We start from the raw sequence: 19,673 nt of genomic DNA on the forward strand, positions 1-19,673 counted from the left end.
TGGTGGTGGATCTATGAGATAGCAGTACTCTCTCACGGTTTCTATTTTCTTAATGTAGTGTGAAAACAGGTGATCAGCTCAAAGGAAAGATGAAGCGTGGGGCGCAGCAGGTTTAAGAAGGGAAGCTAAGTTATTACCCCTGTCTTCTTTTCCTAAGCTTAGAATCTATCAAAAGCCACGAATAATGATAAATAATGATCAAAGTACCAACATTTATTACTGATAATGATAATGTTAATTTACCATTAGATCTGTAGCCAGTTGGCTTGGAAAGAGTTCACAACTTTACTCAGCCACAGGCCTCATCTACTTCCATATGGGGGAGCAGAAAATATGCATCCTTTAGACAGGCTGATTTCTAAAAGAAGGAAAAAACTGAGAAGGGGGACCAGATAAGCATGCTCAGTTTTTCTCCTAAATTAACAAATGAGGTAGGTCTGAGGAAGAGTGCTGAAGGGCACATAGAAGCTGGAAATGTTCTTCCTATACTTACCTTCTTGGGGACTGAAATGGAATTTCATCTTTACTTTGGGACCCTAAAGAATGGGCCTTAGGTATCTCCTACAATAGTACAAGATGATCACTGACACAAGGAAGCAATTCTCAAACTTTTAGGTCTCGGGATTTTCTGAAATTATTGACTATCCCAAATAGCTTTGGTATGTGTGTGTCATATCTACTGACACTTACTATATTACAAATTAAAACTGAGAAAAATTTAAAACATCAGAGTACATGAGAACACATTCCATTATTTGTTGAAGCGATGAAACCATTATACCTCATTTAGTCTTTGGAAAAATCCACTACAGACTCATGAGAGAATGAGAATTTAAAAAAATAATCTTACTATTTATTATTTTGAAGAGTTTTTGATTTTGTGAATTCTTCTGAAGTCACAGGGATCAACCACCCCAGGCGTCCTTATACCATACTTTCAGCTGATATATAAAAATGGAATAGTACATGCATTTGAGAAGCATAACAGAATTGCTAAGTAGTGTTTAGTGTCCAGTTCTGGACATTATTTATTTATTTATTTATTTTAAAGTTTTTATTTATTTGATAGAGAGAACATGCAGGAGCACGGGGAGGGCCAGAGGGAGAAGCAGACTCCCCACTGAGCAGGGAGTCTGTGTGCACCAGGCTTGATCCCAGGACTATGAATCATGACCTGAGCCAAAGGCAGATACTTAATGCTTAACCCACTGAGCCACCTAGGCACCATAGCCATTAGTTTAAAGAGAAACCAATAAATAACTCCCACTTCTGGCCAAGATGTAGCAACAGGGTTTGATTTGCCAATCTGCCTAAAACAACCAAAAAAGCCAGACAAAATACATGAAACAGTGGTCTTCAAAATACAAGATACCAGGCAACAAAGGACAATGATCACTGAGAGATGGGAAACAAATCAGGTGAGCCCTATGCCTGCCCACAGTCACTGTGTTGAGAGTTACTAGCTGCAGCTTAAGAGGGAAGTGAGGTGGAGCCTCACTTCTCAAGTGAGTGGAAACTTAACTGAAGAGATGGGGCTGGGAGTCTGGGTAGACCAAGGCAGACAGAGTTCATAGGGCAGTATCAGAGAGGGGAGTCGTACACAGACAGAGAGCTCTGTGATCTGCAGAAGGCTTCTTTTAAGTATTTAGCGGTCAAAGCAGTGTAAAGTCAGAAAACCAAAAGTCAAAGTCTTAATCAACCACAGTGAGATACCACCTCACACCAGTCAGAATGGCTAAAATTAACGAGTCAGGAAATGACAGGTATTGGCGAGGATGTAGAGAAAGGGGAACCCTCCTACATTGTTGGTGAGAATGCAAGCTGGTACAGCCACTCTGGAAAACACTATGGAGGCTCCTCAAAAAGTTGAAAATGGAGCTACCTTACAACCCGGCAATTGTACTACTGGGTATTCACCCTAAAGATACAAATGTAATTATCTGAAGGGGCTTGTGCACCTGAATGTTTATAGCAGCAATGTCTACAATAGCCAAACTATGGAAAGAACCTAGATGTCCGTCAACAGATGAATGGATAAAGATGTGGTATATATATACAATGGAATACTATGCAGCCATCAAAACCCCCAAAATCTTGCCATTTGCAATGATGTGGATGGAACTAGAGGGTATTATGCTAAGTGAAATAAGTCAATTAGAGAAAGACAATTATCATATGATCTCACGGATATGAGCAATTTGAGAAACAAGACAGGGAAAAATGGAAGGAAAAGAAGGGAAAGGAAGGGAAAAATGAAACAAGACGAAAGAGGGAGACAAACCATAAGAGATTCTTAATCTCAGGAAACAAACTGAGGGTTGCTGGAGGGGAGGGGTGTGGGAGGGATGGGATGGCTGGGGGATGGAATTGGGGAGGGTATGTGCTATGGTGAGCACTGTGAATTGTGTAGGACTGATGAATCACAGACCTGTACCCCTGAAACAATTAATACATTAAATGTCAATTAAAAAAAGAAAAGAAAAGAAAAAAAAGAACAATAGGGAAAAACCTGGAAGTCTGTAGAAAAGTAAGTATGGCCCAATAGTATGATCTTCAGGGAAGCTAGAATTTTTAGAGAATGGAAAAGAAATGAATATTTGGAAGTGGCACTAGGTACAAAGGAGATAGATACCCTCCCACATAGCTCTGAGAAATAAGAAATAAAATGTGAATCCATTATAAGCAACTTTTGATTTTTTAATATAGAACTAATGAGGATTGGACACAAATTTTGAATAAAATGTACATTTCATTGCTTTTTTAGTTAGAAAGATAATTCCCCAGTTTGTGGCTTATCTTTTCACTTTTTCTTAATAGAATCTTTTGAAGTGCAAAAATTTTCAGTTTTTTCAAAGCTCAATTACTATTTTTTTTCATGGATCTTTGATGTTTTTGATGTCACATATAAGAGCTCTTTGATTAACGCAAGGTCTCAAAAACTTTCTCCTGTGTTTACATTTAGATGATGATCTGTTCTACCTCTGAAATAGATCTTAATTCCACCTAATTTTTCTATCTCAGATTACCACCTTAATTAGTAAACATTTGCTAGAGTCTCCTAGGTGGTCTCTTTGCTTCCACTCCTATCCTTCTCCAGTCAATTTTCCACACAGCAACAAAAGTGATTTCTCCAAAACAAATTAGATGTCATTTCCATAGAAACACACTTTAGTGATGCTCCACTATACTTGGAATAAATTTCTAACCTTTTTATGATAGCCAACAGCCCCTGCTTATCTCTCCAATCTCATCTCATAAAATAAAAACAGGAACTTAATTAAAAAAAAAAAACTTTAAGCTTGCCATTTAACTTGTGTAATTTTTTAAGGACTATTTTATTTACAGTATATTCACTTTTTTGGGTAATTCTAAAGGTCCAGACTAAAACTGTACACTCACTTAAGAAAGATGGTCTTTCATCTGGATTTTGCGCCCATCCACTTTCTATTAGAGAGATCATAAGTGTTCGATGAGGTATATCAAGTGGCAAACTTTCTTCATTAGTGTTAGGTCGGTGTCCTTGTGATACACTATACATGATCTGCAAAGGATTGGTGACTTCTGTCAAAACAAATATATTCCATTCATTAGAAATATATTACGATTTAATACATTACTTAAATACATTCTAGAGTCAACCAAATGAAAATGAGGGAAACTTAAAATCTTAGGAATAATGCATTACCCCCCTTTTGGTTAAAGACATATATATACACATATATAACTCAGCAGACTTGTATGCCTCCTGTGGTGGAGTTTATAGCCTCACCTCACCTCATTAATTTTAAGCTTGGTCGTGTATCTGATTTGGCCAGTGAAACATGAATAGAGCACAGCTCAGCAGAACTGAGTGGAACCCAGCACAGCCAAGAATGGCCATTCACATCTAATGTGAATGAGAAACATATGTTTATTGTGTAAGCTACTGAGCTTCTGAGATTATTACACAGCAAACTGACCTATATAATCCTCAAAATAAAGAAATGGACAGTGTTATCAGAGAACTTAAAAATTATTCTTGTTTGTTATAGAAGAAACATTAAATTTTCAAATTAAGAGTTTTATAGCTGGAACAAATCTAAGAAATAAAAATTTAAAATTTTCATTTTGCAAATAAAAAAGAAATGAAGACTCAAGAGATTTAGTGGCTTGATCACAGTGCTAATTACTGTCAGAACAAGAATTAGAATCTACATTTTTCTAACCCTTACTCTAGTACAGTTTCCAATATACAGTGGATTCAGAATTGATAAATTGTTATGTTTTTATAGTGTGTTTTCCACAAAATGCATGGTAGGCATTTTTAAAACAAGATGGGCTTTATTTAGGTAGTTCTGGATATGGCCTACCAAAATGGTATCATCTAGAGTAAGGAAGTGAAAGTAAATTTACCTTCAAAAGGCTGTTTTCTGGATAAGACTTCCCACATGATCACTGCATAGCTGTTTAAGATAAAAATATACATACAGGACAGTATAAACTAACTATACATAATAAACTAAAAGAGCACTGATTTTAAAAGGTGACTGTGGAGATATCATTTTTGCAAGTAATAAGGCAGCAAAATGCTGTATAAAGAATGACCATACACAATCAAAGTGATTAATGTATATATACAATTTTGTTCTGAAAGGGAATTAATTCAATTTGAAAAATTAGCAAATTACTGTAATAAAAATTTGAAGTTATAGGCAAGGATAACTTCTTTTGGATGATTCTTAATGACCTCTAATTATATGATTCTATGATTCATACAAAACAGAGCAAATAGGTCTCATGTAGCCCTATTCTGTTAACTTTTTTTTTGGTCTAAGTATTGTCTCCTTTGGTATTGTTAAATGTTAACCACACTATTTTCCTTCCTCCTCCATCAATGTCACATAAGATAAAAACCTTTTAGTCCTATATTATAAATTGACAGGACAATAAGATATGCTTCAAATTTTTTCAAGGATGTAGAAGTGGCTTAAAGCAAGGCATCTTTAATTTGAAAAATATTAACCACTGTGGTCTCTACTTTATTTTACCATACTTATGAGAGAAGACTAAAGATTATGCATTAAAATGTAGATTTGGGGCACCTGGGTGGCTCAGTCAGTTAAGCATCTGCTTGCAGCTCAGGTCATGATCCCAGGGTCCTGGGATGGAGCCCCACATCCAACTCCCTGTTCAGTGGGGACTCTGTTTATCCTTCTCCCTCTGCCTCTCCTCCCACTTGTGCTCTATCTCAAATAAATAAAATTTAAAAGAAAATAAAATGAAGCTTCAAAATTCCAATCAATCTTGTTTTTAGACAAGGTTAACTCTGAGCGAAAGTAACATATCATACCTATAGATATCATGCTTGATGCTGGCTCTTGATTTTTGTCCAGGTTCATAGTTCTCAGGTGGCATATAGATAATTGTCCCTCCTTCTGGTGAAGATTTACTAGTTCGTGATTGTGAGAGGGACATCATACGCCATTTTGATAAACCAAAATCTGCAATCTGTAAGAGAAAAGAGTAAATAATTGAATTTTAAAATTTTTTCTTTAAAAAAACAAACAAACCAAGAACTGTCTTTGTTTATATTCATTGTATTTAGGTATGAGACCAGAGGAAATGTTCTATATAAATATTTAATTTCTACATATTCTATCAGTTTCTTAATACATTAAACTCTAGAGTACTGAACCCAGTAACTCTTGAAGCAATGCATACTGACTTGAAGTTCAGCATAATGTCACAAATTTTGAAATGGAGACCGAGTTTTGAAAAATTAAACCAGAGTATTTTTTGTCTTAAATTCTGAATGAGCATATATGTCAAACATTACTTTTTAAGATAAGTAGTTTTACAGCATGTGCTTTCAAAATTCTCCTACACCCCACAGAAGTGCGAAACTACTGGTATCCAATATGATTGCAACTGGGCATTGCTTGCAACTTCAGGTTTATATGTTCTTATTTACAATGCCCTAAAAATAGCAACCTTAAATTCTGAAGCAAGTAAAATTCCAATATAGTATAGGTCATTATTATACGATTTATGCCTACCACTAAAAGAATCATATCTGTTGTTTATTTAGCATATAGAGCATATTTAAGTCCATGATAAGGAATGCCTAAGAATTATTGGTGACATTCTATAGTTTTGATATATCGCTTACAGTTTTGCTTCACTTGTAAATTTTGTGTAGATGATACACATCTTATAATTCCCTATTTAAAAGGTTCCTTATTTTTAAAAAAATGGAAGACAACATATAAGAACAGAAACAGTATTTAATGGACAAAGGGTGTAGTAAATCTTTAAATTAAAAACACTTAATTTAAATTACTTCGATCTTCACACCGCATAAGTTAGAGTCAACAGAGGGAAATGAACTCTATTTAGCACACCATTTGTGTTTCAATTATTTAACTCTTACATTTTTACTAGTTTTAATAGGAGAAAATTTGTTTAGTGTTTAGATGAATTTGATATTAAAAAATATTACTCTAAGGGAGGGGGCAGACTATATACATACATTTTTCCATACATTATTAAAATAAAAGGGTAAGTCTAAGAAAAAAAATAGAAAAGACCAAGAGAAAACATGGTGCCAATACATGAAAAGCTAAGCTGGATTCTCAAAGGCAATACACCACATGGCTAAGAACACAGGTTGTAGAGCCTAAAGTTGTATTATATTTATATTCCAATTCTACCACTTAATTAACTGTGTGTGAACTTGAGGAAGTTTTAAATTTTTCTGTGCCTCTGTGTGATCACCCACCTGCAAACTGGGGATAATAACACTGTCTATATTGCAGGGTTGCAGTGAGAAAATTAAATGACTGATTCTAAGCAAAGCATTCAGAACATTATCACATAATAAGTGATCTATATGTGTTAATATTATTAATGTTTTGTATACAAGTTGCTCTCATTCAATACTATCTGTTCTTCCCACCTACCCTCTAAAACCCAAAACCAGCACTCCAATTGCACATTTACTAGAATAGTAAGCATTATTATGATAAGTAGAGTTTACTTTTATGCCACAAGTGAAAAATGCTAAAAAAAAAAAAAAAATTGAGATGTGGTCTCACCTTATACCTGAACCATAATTTGCAAATTCCTGGGCTAAATGTTGGTTTAAATACAGTACTGTAGAAAATGTGTTCCTGAGCTTGTTTCCTTATGTGCTCCTTCACCAACATCTTCATCTTTATTCTCAAACCTGACCTAAAAACCTTAATCAGAAATCTATGAGCTGATTTTGTTTGGTTTTCACATGGTACTTTATTTCTCCCCTTTCTTCTTCTTCTTTTTTTTTTTTTTGAAGATTTTATTTATTTATCTGACAGAGATCACAAGTAGGCAGAGAGGCAGGCAGAGAGAGGGGGGGAAGCAGGCTCCCCGCTGAGCAGAGAGCCAGATGTGGGGCTTGATACCAGGATCCTGGGGATCATGGCCTGAGCTGAAGGCAGAGGCTTTAACCCACTGAGCCACCCAGGTGCCCCTATTTCTCCCCTTTCTCTGTTATAAATAATACCATTATAAAAGGCATGACTTATTAAATCTGAATCTTCAACAGAAGGATAAAAGTGGATAAAGTGAGGGAAGGAAAAAGAATTCCATGATTTCTTGAAGGTCTTGATAAATTTATCATTCAGCCATGAAGACAGAGAATAAAAACCTTCCCATTCTACACAAGATCTTAACATGCATTTTGAAGCTAAGGGCTTTCTTTTTAACTAAAAAGATGATTTTATAAAATCAGAGGAAATTAAAACACACTACTCATAAAAATCATCCATGATCCTCTCACCCTATTAGGATAGCTATTTTCATTTACATATACTATCCTTATCTACAAAACTATAAAGTTATCATGTAAGAAGTTATGAAGAATAAACCTGAAGTATTCTGGTTCCCACACCGGCCTGAAAATAGCAGAGAAAGTGAATATGGCACATATAAATATTTTCATTCCAAAAAAGCCTATCACTAGTTCATTGGTATCTAAGGTGCACTAATGGACACTTGATAGATAACCAAACTGAATGTATTCTTTTTATTTTTATTTTTATTTTTTTTTTTAAGATTTTATTTATTTATTTGACAGAGAGAAATCACAAGTAGGCAGAGAGGCAGGCAGAGAGAGAGGAGGAAGCAGGCTCCCTGCCGAGCAGAAAGCCCGATGCAGGGCTTGAACCCAGGACCTGGGATCATGACCTGAGCCGAAGGCAGCGGCTTAACCCACTGAGCCACCCAGGCGCCCCTGAATGTATTCTTTTTAAAGTAGAAAAGTCTCAGTTGACCTTAATCAGAGTAAATATTTTTCTTTCAGATACTATGATTCTGGTCAGCATTCCAGTGAGAAAACTTATTTCAGAAAATGGTAGCAAGATGTAAACTTCCATTTAATTTTGTTAAGTATTTTTATTTTTTTTATTTTTTTAAAGATTTTATTTATTTATTTGACAGACAGAGATCACAAGTAGGCAAAGAGGCAGGCAGAGAGAGAGGGGGAAGCAGGCTCCCCGCTGAGCAGGGAGCCCGACGTGGGGCTTAATCCCAGGACCCCAGGATCATGACCTGAGCCTAAGGCAGAGGCTTTAACCCAGGAGCCCCACGTTAAGTATTTTTAAAGATATTTTGCACTTCATTTAAAGGCCTTTCCAAGAAGATAGGTAGATTAAATAACCATTACTTTTTCATGGTTGGTGATAAACTTTGACTTTAAAGGGACATTTATAAATTATAGTAAAAAATAGAGACACATAGGATGCATGTAAAAGAATGTTGCTTATTTATAAGAATAGTATTAGAAAGGTCACAGCTCTGTATATATGAAAATTAATAAAAATTACAAAAACTAAACAAAGTCAAACTATTCTAAATTCTGTTCATATCAAAGACCAAGGATACCTTGTTGGTCAGTGGAAAGAAGAAAGTAGGAATCATTACCTATTACTTTGCCTCTATTTACTCTGTTAACTATAGTTTCCAGACTGAGATGAAGAAAGTAAGTGTCCAAGGACACTGAAAGGTTTAAAAAGTGCAAATCTCAGGTTATTTTATATATATTTCAGGTTATTGAGAATACTTAGAAATACCTCCATGGTGCTATTAGTGTTCTTTGTGGGAAAGAATGGAGAGGCACTATAGGATATGAGAAGAGTAAATGCCATTTTAACTTTCAAAAAGGAAAAAAATGTTGATTTTGCATAGCTACTTATTGGTAAATACTATTGGTAGACATTTTAATCCCTGCTTAAAAAATTTAGAAAACTTAATATAAGGGATGCCAGCAAGAATTCATGAAAAACAAATAATAACTTACCAGTGGTTAATTTCAGGTCTCATGTGCTATATCTCAAGAGCTTGGCACAATGTCATGGCTGCTCCATAAATATTTACTGACTAAAATTATGACCAATTTCATTTCCTTTTTTGACAGTAGTAGTACTGTCAAAAATTAAATGTTAAAACAGTTTGCATATTATACTTTGTTACTTGCATATTATACACTTTGTTATTTTATAATAACATGCTTGACCATTACATTATCAGGCCTATCTGGTATATATAGAAGATATGGAATTCACTCATTTGTTTATTCAACAAATACTTAGTTAATGCTTCAGTATGGCATGTGCTGAGCAGGTGTCAGTTAATAAAATAGACTAATTTTCAGTCTTCATGGAGTTTATATTCTAATTGGGGAGAGAGTCAATAAACACATTAATAAACACAATAACACATTAATAAAGACATTAATAAAAATATTATGATGAATGGTGAAAAATAATATGAAGAAGCATAAATCAAGGTACAAAGACACAGAGGAACTGGGTGGGTCATCAGGGAAAGCCACTCTGAAGATGAGGGAATAAGCCAGGAGGAGAACTGGAAAAGTAGTCAAGCAAGGTCTCCTGATTACATTTTTTTCTTTTTTCTGATGGTATTCTTAAGAACAAAATGGAGAAATACGGGCAGTATCACAGTTCTTTCATAAGTATTCCACACAAAATTAGTGATTATTCTCCAAAAGTGCTAATTAAGGATTGATATTGACCTGGAGGGAGGTTCTAAGCACCATGTTGTGTGGCTCTGATCCGAGTACTGGTTAATATTTAATCATGACTTAAAGATACAAAAACTAGCTAATTAAATCTGAGGATGACACAAAGCTGGGAGACAAGTTAAAACCCTTGATCTACAGAAGTAATTCTGAAAAAGATCTTAAGAGGCTGAAGTGATCACTCAAATCTAACAAAATTAAATCTGATCATGTTCAAAGAATATTCTGCAAAGTACATGATAAGGAGATGTGGCTTAAGTAATAAAACCTGAATAAAAAAACCTCTCAGGGCTTGTTGATGCTAAGCCTAATTTAAATGTTGTGATATGATCACCACGCCCCCCCTCCCCAAGCCAATGAATCATTAAGTACTAAAGTGTTTTAGGGACCAGGGAAATGACACTTCCATTCAAGTCTATATTCATAAGGTCATATTAGGAGTATTTTTTTTCATTGTGAGGATAAAAGTTGAACAGAGGTTTAACACTGAAGCATCTGGATAGCACCTGCGATTAAAACCAATGTAATGAGGAAACTGGCTGAAGAACTAAGGATGTTCAAAAGAGAGAAGGACAAAACACAAGTGTATGTGAGGGACAGGGAGATTATAGCCATCTGCAAACATTGACAGGACCGTCATATGGGAAGTAGAATTGGACTTATTCAGTTTATCACAAAGAATAGAACTAGGACCCATGGATGAAAACAAAGGGAAGGCGTTTCAACTGATCATATAAGAAAATGTCACAATAATTTAAGTATGGATATTAAGACTCCCCTGTCATAGACTAACTGCCTTGGGAGACAAGGGACTATTATAGTGAGCATCCAGGGACTTACTGACCATTAAGGCACTTCCACCTATGTGGTTATAGCTGATAAAATATGTTGATCAGTTTCTTTTTTTAGTATTATTGAGATGGCAGCTTGCTTTTTTCCCTTTCCCCTCCCATTTTATTCTAGGGAGATGAAGTGCTTCTAACAGAGGTTTTGTTTTTATTTAACTTTTCTCACATTTTTTGTATTTTCTATTGTTCCAACTTCCTTGTTATATTTTCTTTGAACATTTTTTGGCATTTACAGTAATCTCCAATTACATATATTATTATAAGAAGTATAGCAAAATAACATAAAAATAAAGTGAGTTATATTTAGTATTAGTTACTTAGCAACTACTTTTTATTTGCTGTTGTTAGTTAGATACAGGGTAAACTATGAAATCACTACTACATCTGGTGCCTTTAGGCACCTAAATTTTATGCTTTCTACAAAAGTTAATTCAAAGTGGATCCTAGATTTAAATGTAAAACATAAGACTCTAAAACTTTTAGAAGATAACACAGAAGAAAATCTTCAATACCTATGGCTTGATGAAGGCTACTTAAATATGACAGCAAAGAATCACCATAAAGGAAAAAACCCCGATAAATTGCACTTCATCAAAATTAAAACTTTTCTTTGTGAAAGATCCCGTTGAAAGGATGAAAAGAACAAACTACCAAAGGGTAAAAAATATTTGTGAACTACATATCTGATGAAGAACTTGTATCTAAAAATTTTAAAGAACCCTAAAAACCCAATAATAAAAATCCAAAGGGTCCAATTAGGAAATGGGCTTAAGACATGAAGAGACATTTCACTGAAAAGGATATATAGGTAGCAAATGAGAAAGTGTTCAACATCATTAGCCATTAGGAAATGGAATTAAGACTTTGATGAGCTATCACTATACACCTATTACGTGCTAAAATAAAAAACTGTGACAATACCAAATGCTGGTCAGGATATGGAAAAGACAGGTCAATCATACATTGCTGGTAGGATGTACAAAGGTATAGCCCCTCAAAAATAGTTTGGCAGTTTCCTAAAAAACTAAACACACCCTCATCAAGCAGTTGCACTCTTGGACATTTAGCTAACGGAACAAAAACTTATGCTCATTCAAGAAGCTGCACAGGACTGTCTGTAGGAGTTTTACTGTAACTGCCAAAGACTGGAAAAAATACAAATACCTTTCAGTTGGTCAATGATTAAACAACTTTGGTATACACATACCATGAAATACCATTTACCAATAAAAAAGAACCACTATTGATATAAGCAACAACTTGGATGGATCTCAAAGGTATTATGCTAAGTAGACAATGCTAATCTCAAAATACCACATACATGGTATGATTCCACTTATACAGCATTTTCCAAATGACAGAATCATAGAGATGGAGAACAGATCAGTGGTTGTCATTGGTTAGGGATAGTGGAAGGGGAGGAGATGAGTGTGAACATAAAGGGGTAGTATAAGTAATATATTTATGATGATAGAGCAGTGCTGTATCTTGCTTGCTGTGATGGTCACATATGTGCTAAAGCAACACAGAAACTATATACATGCATTGTACCAATGTCAAATTCCTGGACTTGAAATTGTACTGTGTGATTGTAATTGTACATGTAATTGAATTGTAATTGTACGTGTAATTGAAATTGTATGTGTGATGTAATCACTGGTAGAAACTCAGCGACAGGTTCATGAACCTTCTTGTGTATTACCTCTGCAACTTCCTGTGAATCTATAATAACTGCAAAAAAAAAGGCTTATTTGATAATTTCAGTTAAGGACATAATGACTTTGTATTTTGTACCATAATTCTATCTATCTCTGGAGCCTAGGAATAAATAAGCCTCTGTAGATGGAAGAAAGGACAATGAAGAAAAGAATTATAGGCTATGGAAAACAGAGAGGATATTAAATTGGTTAGGTAGAGAAAAAAACACTAAAAAGTCTTTAAAACCATAAGTAATTACCTTAACATGAAATTCATTATCCAATAAGATATTTTGAGTCTTCAAGTCATGATGAAGTAGAGGAGGATTCATATTGTGCAGGTAGTTTACACCCAGTGCAATTTCATGCAGGATGCGAAATCTCAGTGGCCAAGCAACATCGGGATATTCTGTTTTCTTCATATACATGAAAATAAACAAAATGAAAATAAGTGACCATATTCACTAAATTTCCACTTAGAAAATTAAATATTCCATGTGGAAATACAGTATAAAAAAAGGTCAAGACATATGTTCATTTTTATTACATAGTATCATGGTATCAATTTGACATTAACATTCATGTATATTTTAATTTCCTCAATTTTAGAAAAGATAATAATGACTTTATAGTACTGATATTTTCTTTTAATTTATGTTAGTAATACAACTACATGGTATTGGCTCTTCTTTCTTCATTTAACATAGTTTTCAATTTTTTTCTTTTTCTGTGTAATACCCAAACACTTGTCTATATTCACAACTATCTCTTATTCTATGGTTCATATGAAGTAACTTACCTACGCGTGTGCGCACACACATACACAGAAAATTTCTTTCTAGTACATACCAAGCCATCAATTCAAAATTCATAATTTAAGTTTCCTATTGATATAAAATCATACCTTATTATAATAATCATTACATCAATTAAAATTATGACATTATATTCATTAATAAGCATGAATATCCTATACTTCTTATCATATAATTTTTATATTCTAGCTTGAAAAATTAGTCTTTGGGAGTTTTGCCTTTGTGAAAGAGAAAAAGATCATCTTCATTTTTAAGTGTATACAATACAGATATATTTAGAATATAATGTTTTACATATCCTGGTACTTACAAGTGATATTCATCTGAACTATCTGAACATAGAAGTCAGTGTACCTTCCCAGGAGAATGAACATACTTAGAACAATTTCTTCTGAAAATTATGTAGTTCAAAAGAGTCATAAGACCTCTGTGCAGTATAGTATCACATAGAGGCTTTTGATTGGGGAGACAGAGGTAGAAGAACACTCTATATATTATGATTCCTTCTAGGTGTTGGGAGTCCCTTGAAGGAGGCTCTTTAATTTCTAATGGGCTCCAATTTTGGGCATCAGAGTATCTAATGGGTACTGGGGTGTGAGAAGAAAATATCAGAATTTATATTTATATTCATTTTTTAAAAAATAAAATTTTGCTTAAGTAATATTTGTATCTTGATTGTTGTGTTAGTTATACAAATCTTATACACAGACATCAGTTACTATAATCTCTCCTTGTCTCAGGTGGTCTATCATAAATAGTGATATACTTTGAAATAAAGAGGAAGTCACTACATGAGTGGCTGACAGTGGCACACATTCTCTCTTATTGCTTACAGAACACTGTGAGGGATCAGAATTTAGGAGCATCCACTAACTGGATTTTACAGATCACGTTACCAGGTTTTAACTAAACTAACACTCACAAAACAGACCAAATGATTTAAAAAAGATTTCTGGAGAAACTGCAGGTTGCATATAGTATTAATAATATAAGCTCAAGCAAACAACAATAGTTGAATACACACAATTTGACACTAAGGATCCACAAATTTCCTTACTGATAAGAATGAGGGCCCATCCCTCCAGTTTGCTCACTGATGGGATTCACAGTCAAATCCAGAATAACTAGTACCTGGATAAAAAGGTAAATGGCTCATGCCATTGTCTATCATTGGAAAAACCAATATATTTGGTATTCAGAGACAGACTTACTTGGTCTATTCAGAACTTTATGAACTGGTATTATAAACATTTAATTTGAATCCTAAATTGTTTTTAACATAAAATAAAATCTAGCTTAACTAATAGGACAGTGTACAGAGTTTGTCTCTTCTCTCTGCCTCCCCTACCTCTGTATATATACATGTAGTTACTGGAATTCAGTTTAAACCTCAGGATCAGTAACCTAAGCAAAATAACCTCAGTCCTACAGAATGCAGGGCCTGAATCCCTGGTATTTTTAACAACACAAAAGAAGCCATAAAGTGTCCAACTTTACCACTGTAATTGTTTTCCATTATTCTTCTTTTGAGTCATCTACATCTCTCCAAATAATCTGATCATATGTAAAACCAAAACACCAGACAGCTTGAATAACAGAATTATAGCTACTAAAAATGCACAATACTTACCCTATGTAGGAGTTCATTTAATGATCCATTTGGCATGTATTCCGTAACTATTCCCAAAAATTCAGGCTCATTGCAAATTCCCAAAATTGGAAGAATGTAACTAAATCTAGCTTTGTGTAAAATTTCAGCTTCTCTTAAAACATCATTTCTTTCACTAAAGAAAGAAAATGTATAATTATTTCAAAGTAATGAAAAATATACAATAATCATGCCTATAACATTAAGACTAGATTTTTTCCTATTAATTGACCTCATGTAAATTATGCAACTTCTCTGTCCCTTAGTTTCTTCATATTTAAAGTAGATAATATCCACCCTATATACATTCCACAGGTCTGTTTAGAGACTATAATAACTTCTCTGAGCCACTGACAGAAAAAAGTGCTGTATACACAGGTTATTATTATACTTTCCTGGGAATGGGAAAGGACACAGTATTTGAGTAAGTTTATAAAGTACATCGATATTAGAATTATTGCTGTTTGAACTAATTACAGTATGTTGTACTAGATTATATTTGATTAGAGTATTATACTAAATTTCATGGTTGCATACCTTGTGCATTTTTTCCAGACATTTAAATAATAAACTTAAATGTTATAGATTTAAATGACTAGATGATAATAGTTGCATAAGGGTCAAAAATGCTTAGAAATTATACAATGGAACTCAGGAAAAGACTTCACCTTTCTCTCTCATCTGCATGTCCTTAGGACCTGAAACAGTACCCGGTACCTGGTAGATATCTAATAGATATGTATCAAATGTATTCTAGGAAGTTACTAGTGAAGGTTGTGTTTGGAAAACTGTAGATTGTTTAATATGAATCAGGATACCTAACAGAGCATGTGAAAAGAATGAAGGTGAATAGGGTAGGCTAGAGCCTCATCTCAGAGCCCTAAAGTCAGGAAAGGATATTTACACTCTATTTGGTAGTTACCAAATTGTGATTGCAGGTTTTTGAGAAAGGTAATGATATGAGCAGAACAAACTTTTAGGATTATTAACTTAGCAGAAGGATGTTGGATCAGCAGAAATGGACAGAGTTTGAAAGTCAGGTATTAGAATATTATAATACTAATTAAAGATGTGAAGCAATGAGAGTCTAAAACTATAAAGGTCACAGTGAAAATGGAAAGAAAAACACTAGCTGAATAGAACGCCCAGGTGGTGGTAACTAAGATAGACATATTTAAAAAAAAAAAAAAAGCAAGGGAATTGGAGATATCACTGGTTTTTTACCATGGACAGATGTGTTGGTAGCAGCAATAACAGAACAGAAAGTTTATTCAGTAAGCAATGATATTTATTGGGCAAATAATGATGATTAGTTGGTGCTTAAACCACTCAAGCTCTGGATGAATGGCTGTTGAAATAGGAAAACAACAGACATTCCACACCAGACTATGAGGTTTGCTCTAAAAGCAAACAAAAGGCAAAATAAAGCAAAAATCTTAGTTACTTATGTTCTAAATAGATCATATATTTATGTTTTGAAATTCAAGAGTTACAAGCGGACATAAAGTAAACAGCTTTTTCCTTCTCCCTGTTCTTCAGCCGCTTAATACTTAAACTGTGAGGCCACCTATTATTCAGTTTATGAGACCCGTTTTAATTAAATTTATCTTCCCTAAATTGAAACAGTAAGAGATGGAGGTCAATAAGAACTACATCTTATTGTTAGCACTTACAGGGAGACAGAGAATGGACTTAAAGATTTCTGGATACACTGAAGAAAAAAAAAAACCATAGAGAGAGGATGCTGGTGAAGTCTCAGTGATATTTAATATACTTGTGCTATCTCTCATTAAGAATATCAGGCATTCTTCCTTCTACTGTGATCGCATCACGTGTCAGCCACTTTATATGTACTATCATCTGAAGACCAACCCTCTAAAGTTGGTTACCTTAACGCACTCTATATGAGGGCACTGAGGCTCAGATAAATAATTTTCTAATAGGCCAACATTAAGTGGCAGGGTTGGAGTCAGATTTGAACTGTAGTTGTGACACTCCAAAGCCTGTGTTTTTTCCATTCCACTGCTTGATCAAAGAAAGGAAAGGATCAAGGAAACTTCTTGAATTCAGATTTCAGGAAGACTGAGTGAGTGGCAAAACAGAAAAAGCCAAAAATAAATAGGTCTAAAATGGATTTTATATTTTTAAAAACAAATAAGTTAAATACAGCTTTCACAGATATATCACCAAAATACCCAAATCAAAATTTCAGTCACAAAACAGTTATGTCATCCACACCGTGTTTGAAAAACCAATCAGACACAACTACACATAAAGAGGAGACTGTTGGGGAAGGGCCACTCATTGGGCAGAAGTCAGATTACAGGGAATGACTCACTGATCACTAAAATAAGAACGTGTAACTGCACATAAACTTATTTTCATCCAGATGGTGTCAAAGAACAATGCAAACCTTTTCCACACCAGAGCCCATGTACATGCATTTATTATTCCCACTTTATAAGTGAGGAAACGGACACCCTGTGAGTCAACTGCATAGCCTAGTTCTATGTTCAGATTCCATGAATACTGCTAATGTTAACATCTTAGGTAACAGGTGGGAGAAAGAACCTGATGCAGTAATGCCAGAGGTTTTAGCTTGTCCTCCTGACATCTTTGACAACAGAATTTCCACCACTTTCCTTAAGAATTTTAGGTTATGAATATTGTTAATGAGATTAGAAAGGGTTAGAGGAGCAGCATCCAAAATGGGAAGATCAACTTGCTTTAGAATACCTAAAGGGCCCATTTGGGTTAGATATCCATAAATTTACATAGCTGATGCTAAAATATTTTCAGCCTTTCTAACCAACCACCACCCTTCAAACTTGACTACATACACATCTGCACATTCGCCCAGCACTTGCTCCACAGAACTCAAGGCCCATGTGAAACAGACACCACATCTTCTCTATCAGTAGATCTGGATTATGATATACAAAAAGTGGGAACACTCTCCAGGGGTGTCCCAATGTACTGTGAGATCTGGCCCACCCAAGCCTGATAGCAAGACAGCAAAGGAAAGCTACAGGCAGATGAAAGTCCAGTAACATTGGCAGGGCTGAAGCTGAGGAATTTATCTGACACTGGATACTAACAGCCTCTGACCAATCAGGCACCCACCATGATGAATTCTGACGTTAAATATAGGAGGAGGAGAAGAGAGTGTTGCAATCATGGATGTTAACTCACCAAGGACTGAATGCAGGGCCTAGTTAAACCTCTACTGGAAGGCAAATACACAAGACTAATGACTAGACCCACTGACTGATACATTCGATCAGAGGTAAATCAATGGGACAGGACTGAAATGTTTTTCTGGAAACAGAAACTAATACTAACTTTCCCTTAAAACCCAGACAGTGCACGGAAATTGTTCAGGACGTGAGAGACATTAAAAAATTTCTGGTCTTAAGTTTACTTGTCTTCTGATTCACTGTATTGTCAGCAAAATAATACACTTCTCTGGGGACAGGCTTCGCTGGGAGAGAGGCAGGAGAAACTAGACCAAATTGAGTTTGGTATCTACACTTTCATGACCATACCACAAACCACAAACAAAACAAAAACAACCAAAGGCCCACACCGAAACACCCTGACTTTTGTGTCGGGAGAGAGGAAGCCCAGGAATAAGAGGGACGGAGAAGGCGAGGGCAGTGGAGAGAAGAGAGGAGCAGAGGAATGCGAAGGGTGCATCTTCAGAGAAGCCAGTTCTCCCCACCATGCAAGCCCCTAGGCTTGAAGGGCTGCCCAGAGGTGACGAGAGGCGGGGCCGACCCCCAAGCGTAGCCGCCGTTTGGGATCCAGAGCCCGCTGGCCCGGGGCTGATGTTCGGGACTTCGCGGGGGTGTCCTACCTGTCGAGCAGCGGGGTGTGGATGTGCAGCTGCTTCACGGCCACCTGAACGCGCCAGTCTGCGTGGCGGGCGGACGATACGGTGCCTGACGCGCCGCGGGTCAGGTAGCGCAGGTCGGCGAGCTTGTGGCAGGGAATGGTAGGCAGGGCGCTGCAGATACCCTCCCGGTTCATGGTCGCGAACCGCGCGGGCGCTCAGGCCGCAGGCCCGCTCTGGGTGTGCCCGCCGCTTCGGCGGTTTCCGGGGCTCGTCGGCTGCGCTCGGGCGCTCGCACCCGCCCCCCTGTGCGGGAGCTGGAGCTGGAGCTGGAGCGGCAAGGCACTTCCCGCGGCGGGACACTAGGTCACGAGGCAGCCCATGCCGCCCGCCAGCTGCTGCTTCTGGAGCCGGAGCGGACTTTTCTTTTCTGGGGACCGAAGTTTACTCTACCCGGGCTACCGCGGAGAGGAGGAGCTTCCTCCCCAGACCTGGCCCTCCCACCCGAGCCGGACAGTCCGGGCTCCTCCCTCCCGAAACTTCTCAGGCGACGAAAGCGGCGGACGCTGGGGCGGGGAGAGGGGCCCCGGCCGGCGGCCCTCCTCACTGGCTCTCGGCTGTGCCCGGGTTTGCCCGCCTCGCGGGCACCCACGCTCTGGGCGACACCCGCGGGGCTGAGGCGGGATTTAGGGATGGGGAAGGGAGCCAGGGACGCTCATTTTCTCTTCTCTCTCCACAACTTCCAGGTTTGGAAAAGTTTTCTCTGAGGGGAAAAAAAA

At 36.4% G+C, this 19,673-nt stretch overlaps 1 protein-coding gene across 4 annotated transcripts in view; it reads right to left on the bottom strand.

Annotated features, from left to right (window-relative positions):
• Positions 1-19,333, bottom strand: part of RIPK2 (receptor interacting serine/threonine kinase 2) — a 41,019-nt gene extending 21,686 nt beyond the window's left edge. For 2 of the 4 annotated variants that reach the window (XR_007126753.1, XM_047726720.1), the window contains exons 1-6: positions 18,919-19,331; positions 15,045-15,198; positions 12,860-13,015; positions 5,330-5,487; positions 4,393-4,442; positions 3,400-3,561 (exon numbers count right to left, since the gene is read on the bottom strand). Coding sequence is in view for 3 of the 4 variants with exons in the window: in XM_047726720.1 (XP_047582676.1) it covers positions 3,400-3,561; positions 4,393-4,442; positions 5,330-5,487; positions 12,860-13,015; positions 15,045-15,198; positions 18,919-19,091 (853 nt within the window). In the remaining variant the exon portion in view is untranslated. Of the gene's footprint in view, positions 1-3,399; positions 3,562-4,392; positions 4,443-5,329; positions 5,488-12,859; positions 13,016-15,044; positions 15,199-18,918 lie in introns of all 4 variants that reach the window. The other 2 variants (XM_047726721.1, XM_047726722.1) reach the window with 1 other exon arrangement.
• Between the last annotated feature and the right edge of the window lie 340 nt (positions 19,334-19,673).

The sequence above is a fragment of the Lutra lutra genome, chromosome 4 (genome assembly GCF_902655055.1).
Source record: "Lutra lutra chromosome 4, mLutLut1.2, whole genome shotgun sequence".
Classification (NCBI taxonomy): Eukaryota; Metazoa; Chordata; class Mammalia; order Carnivora; family Mustelidae; genus Lutra; species Lutra lutra.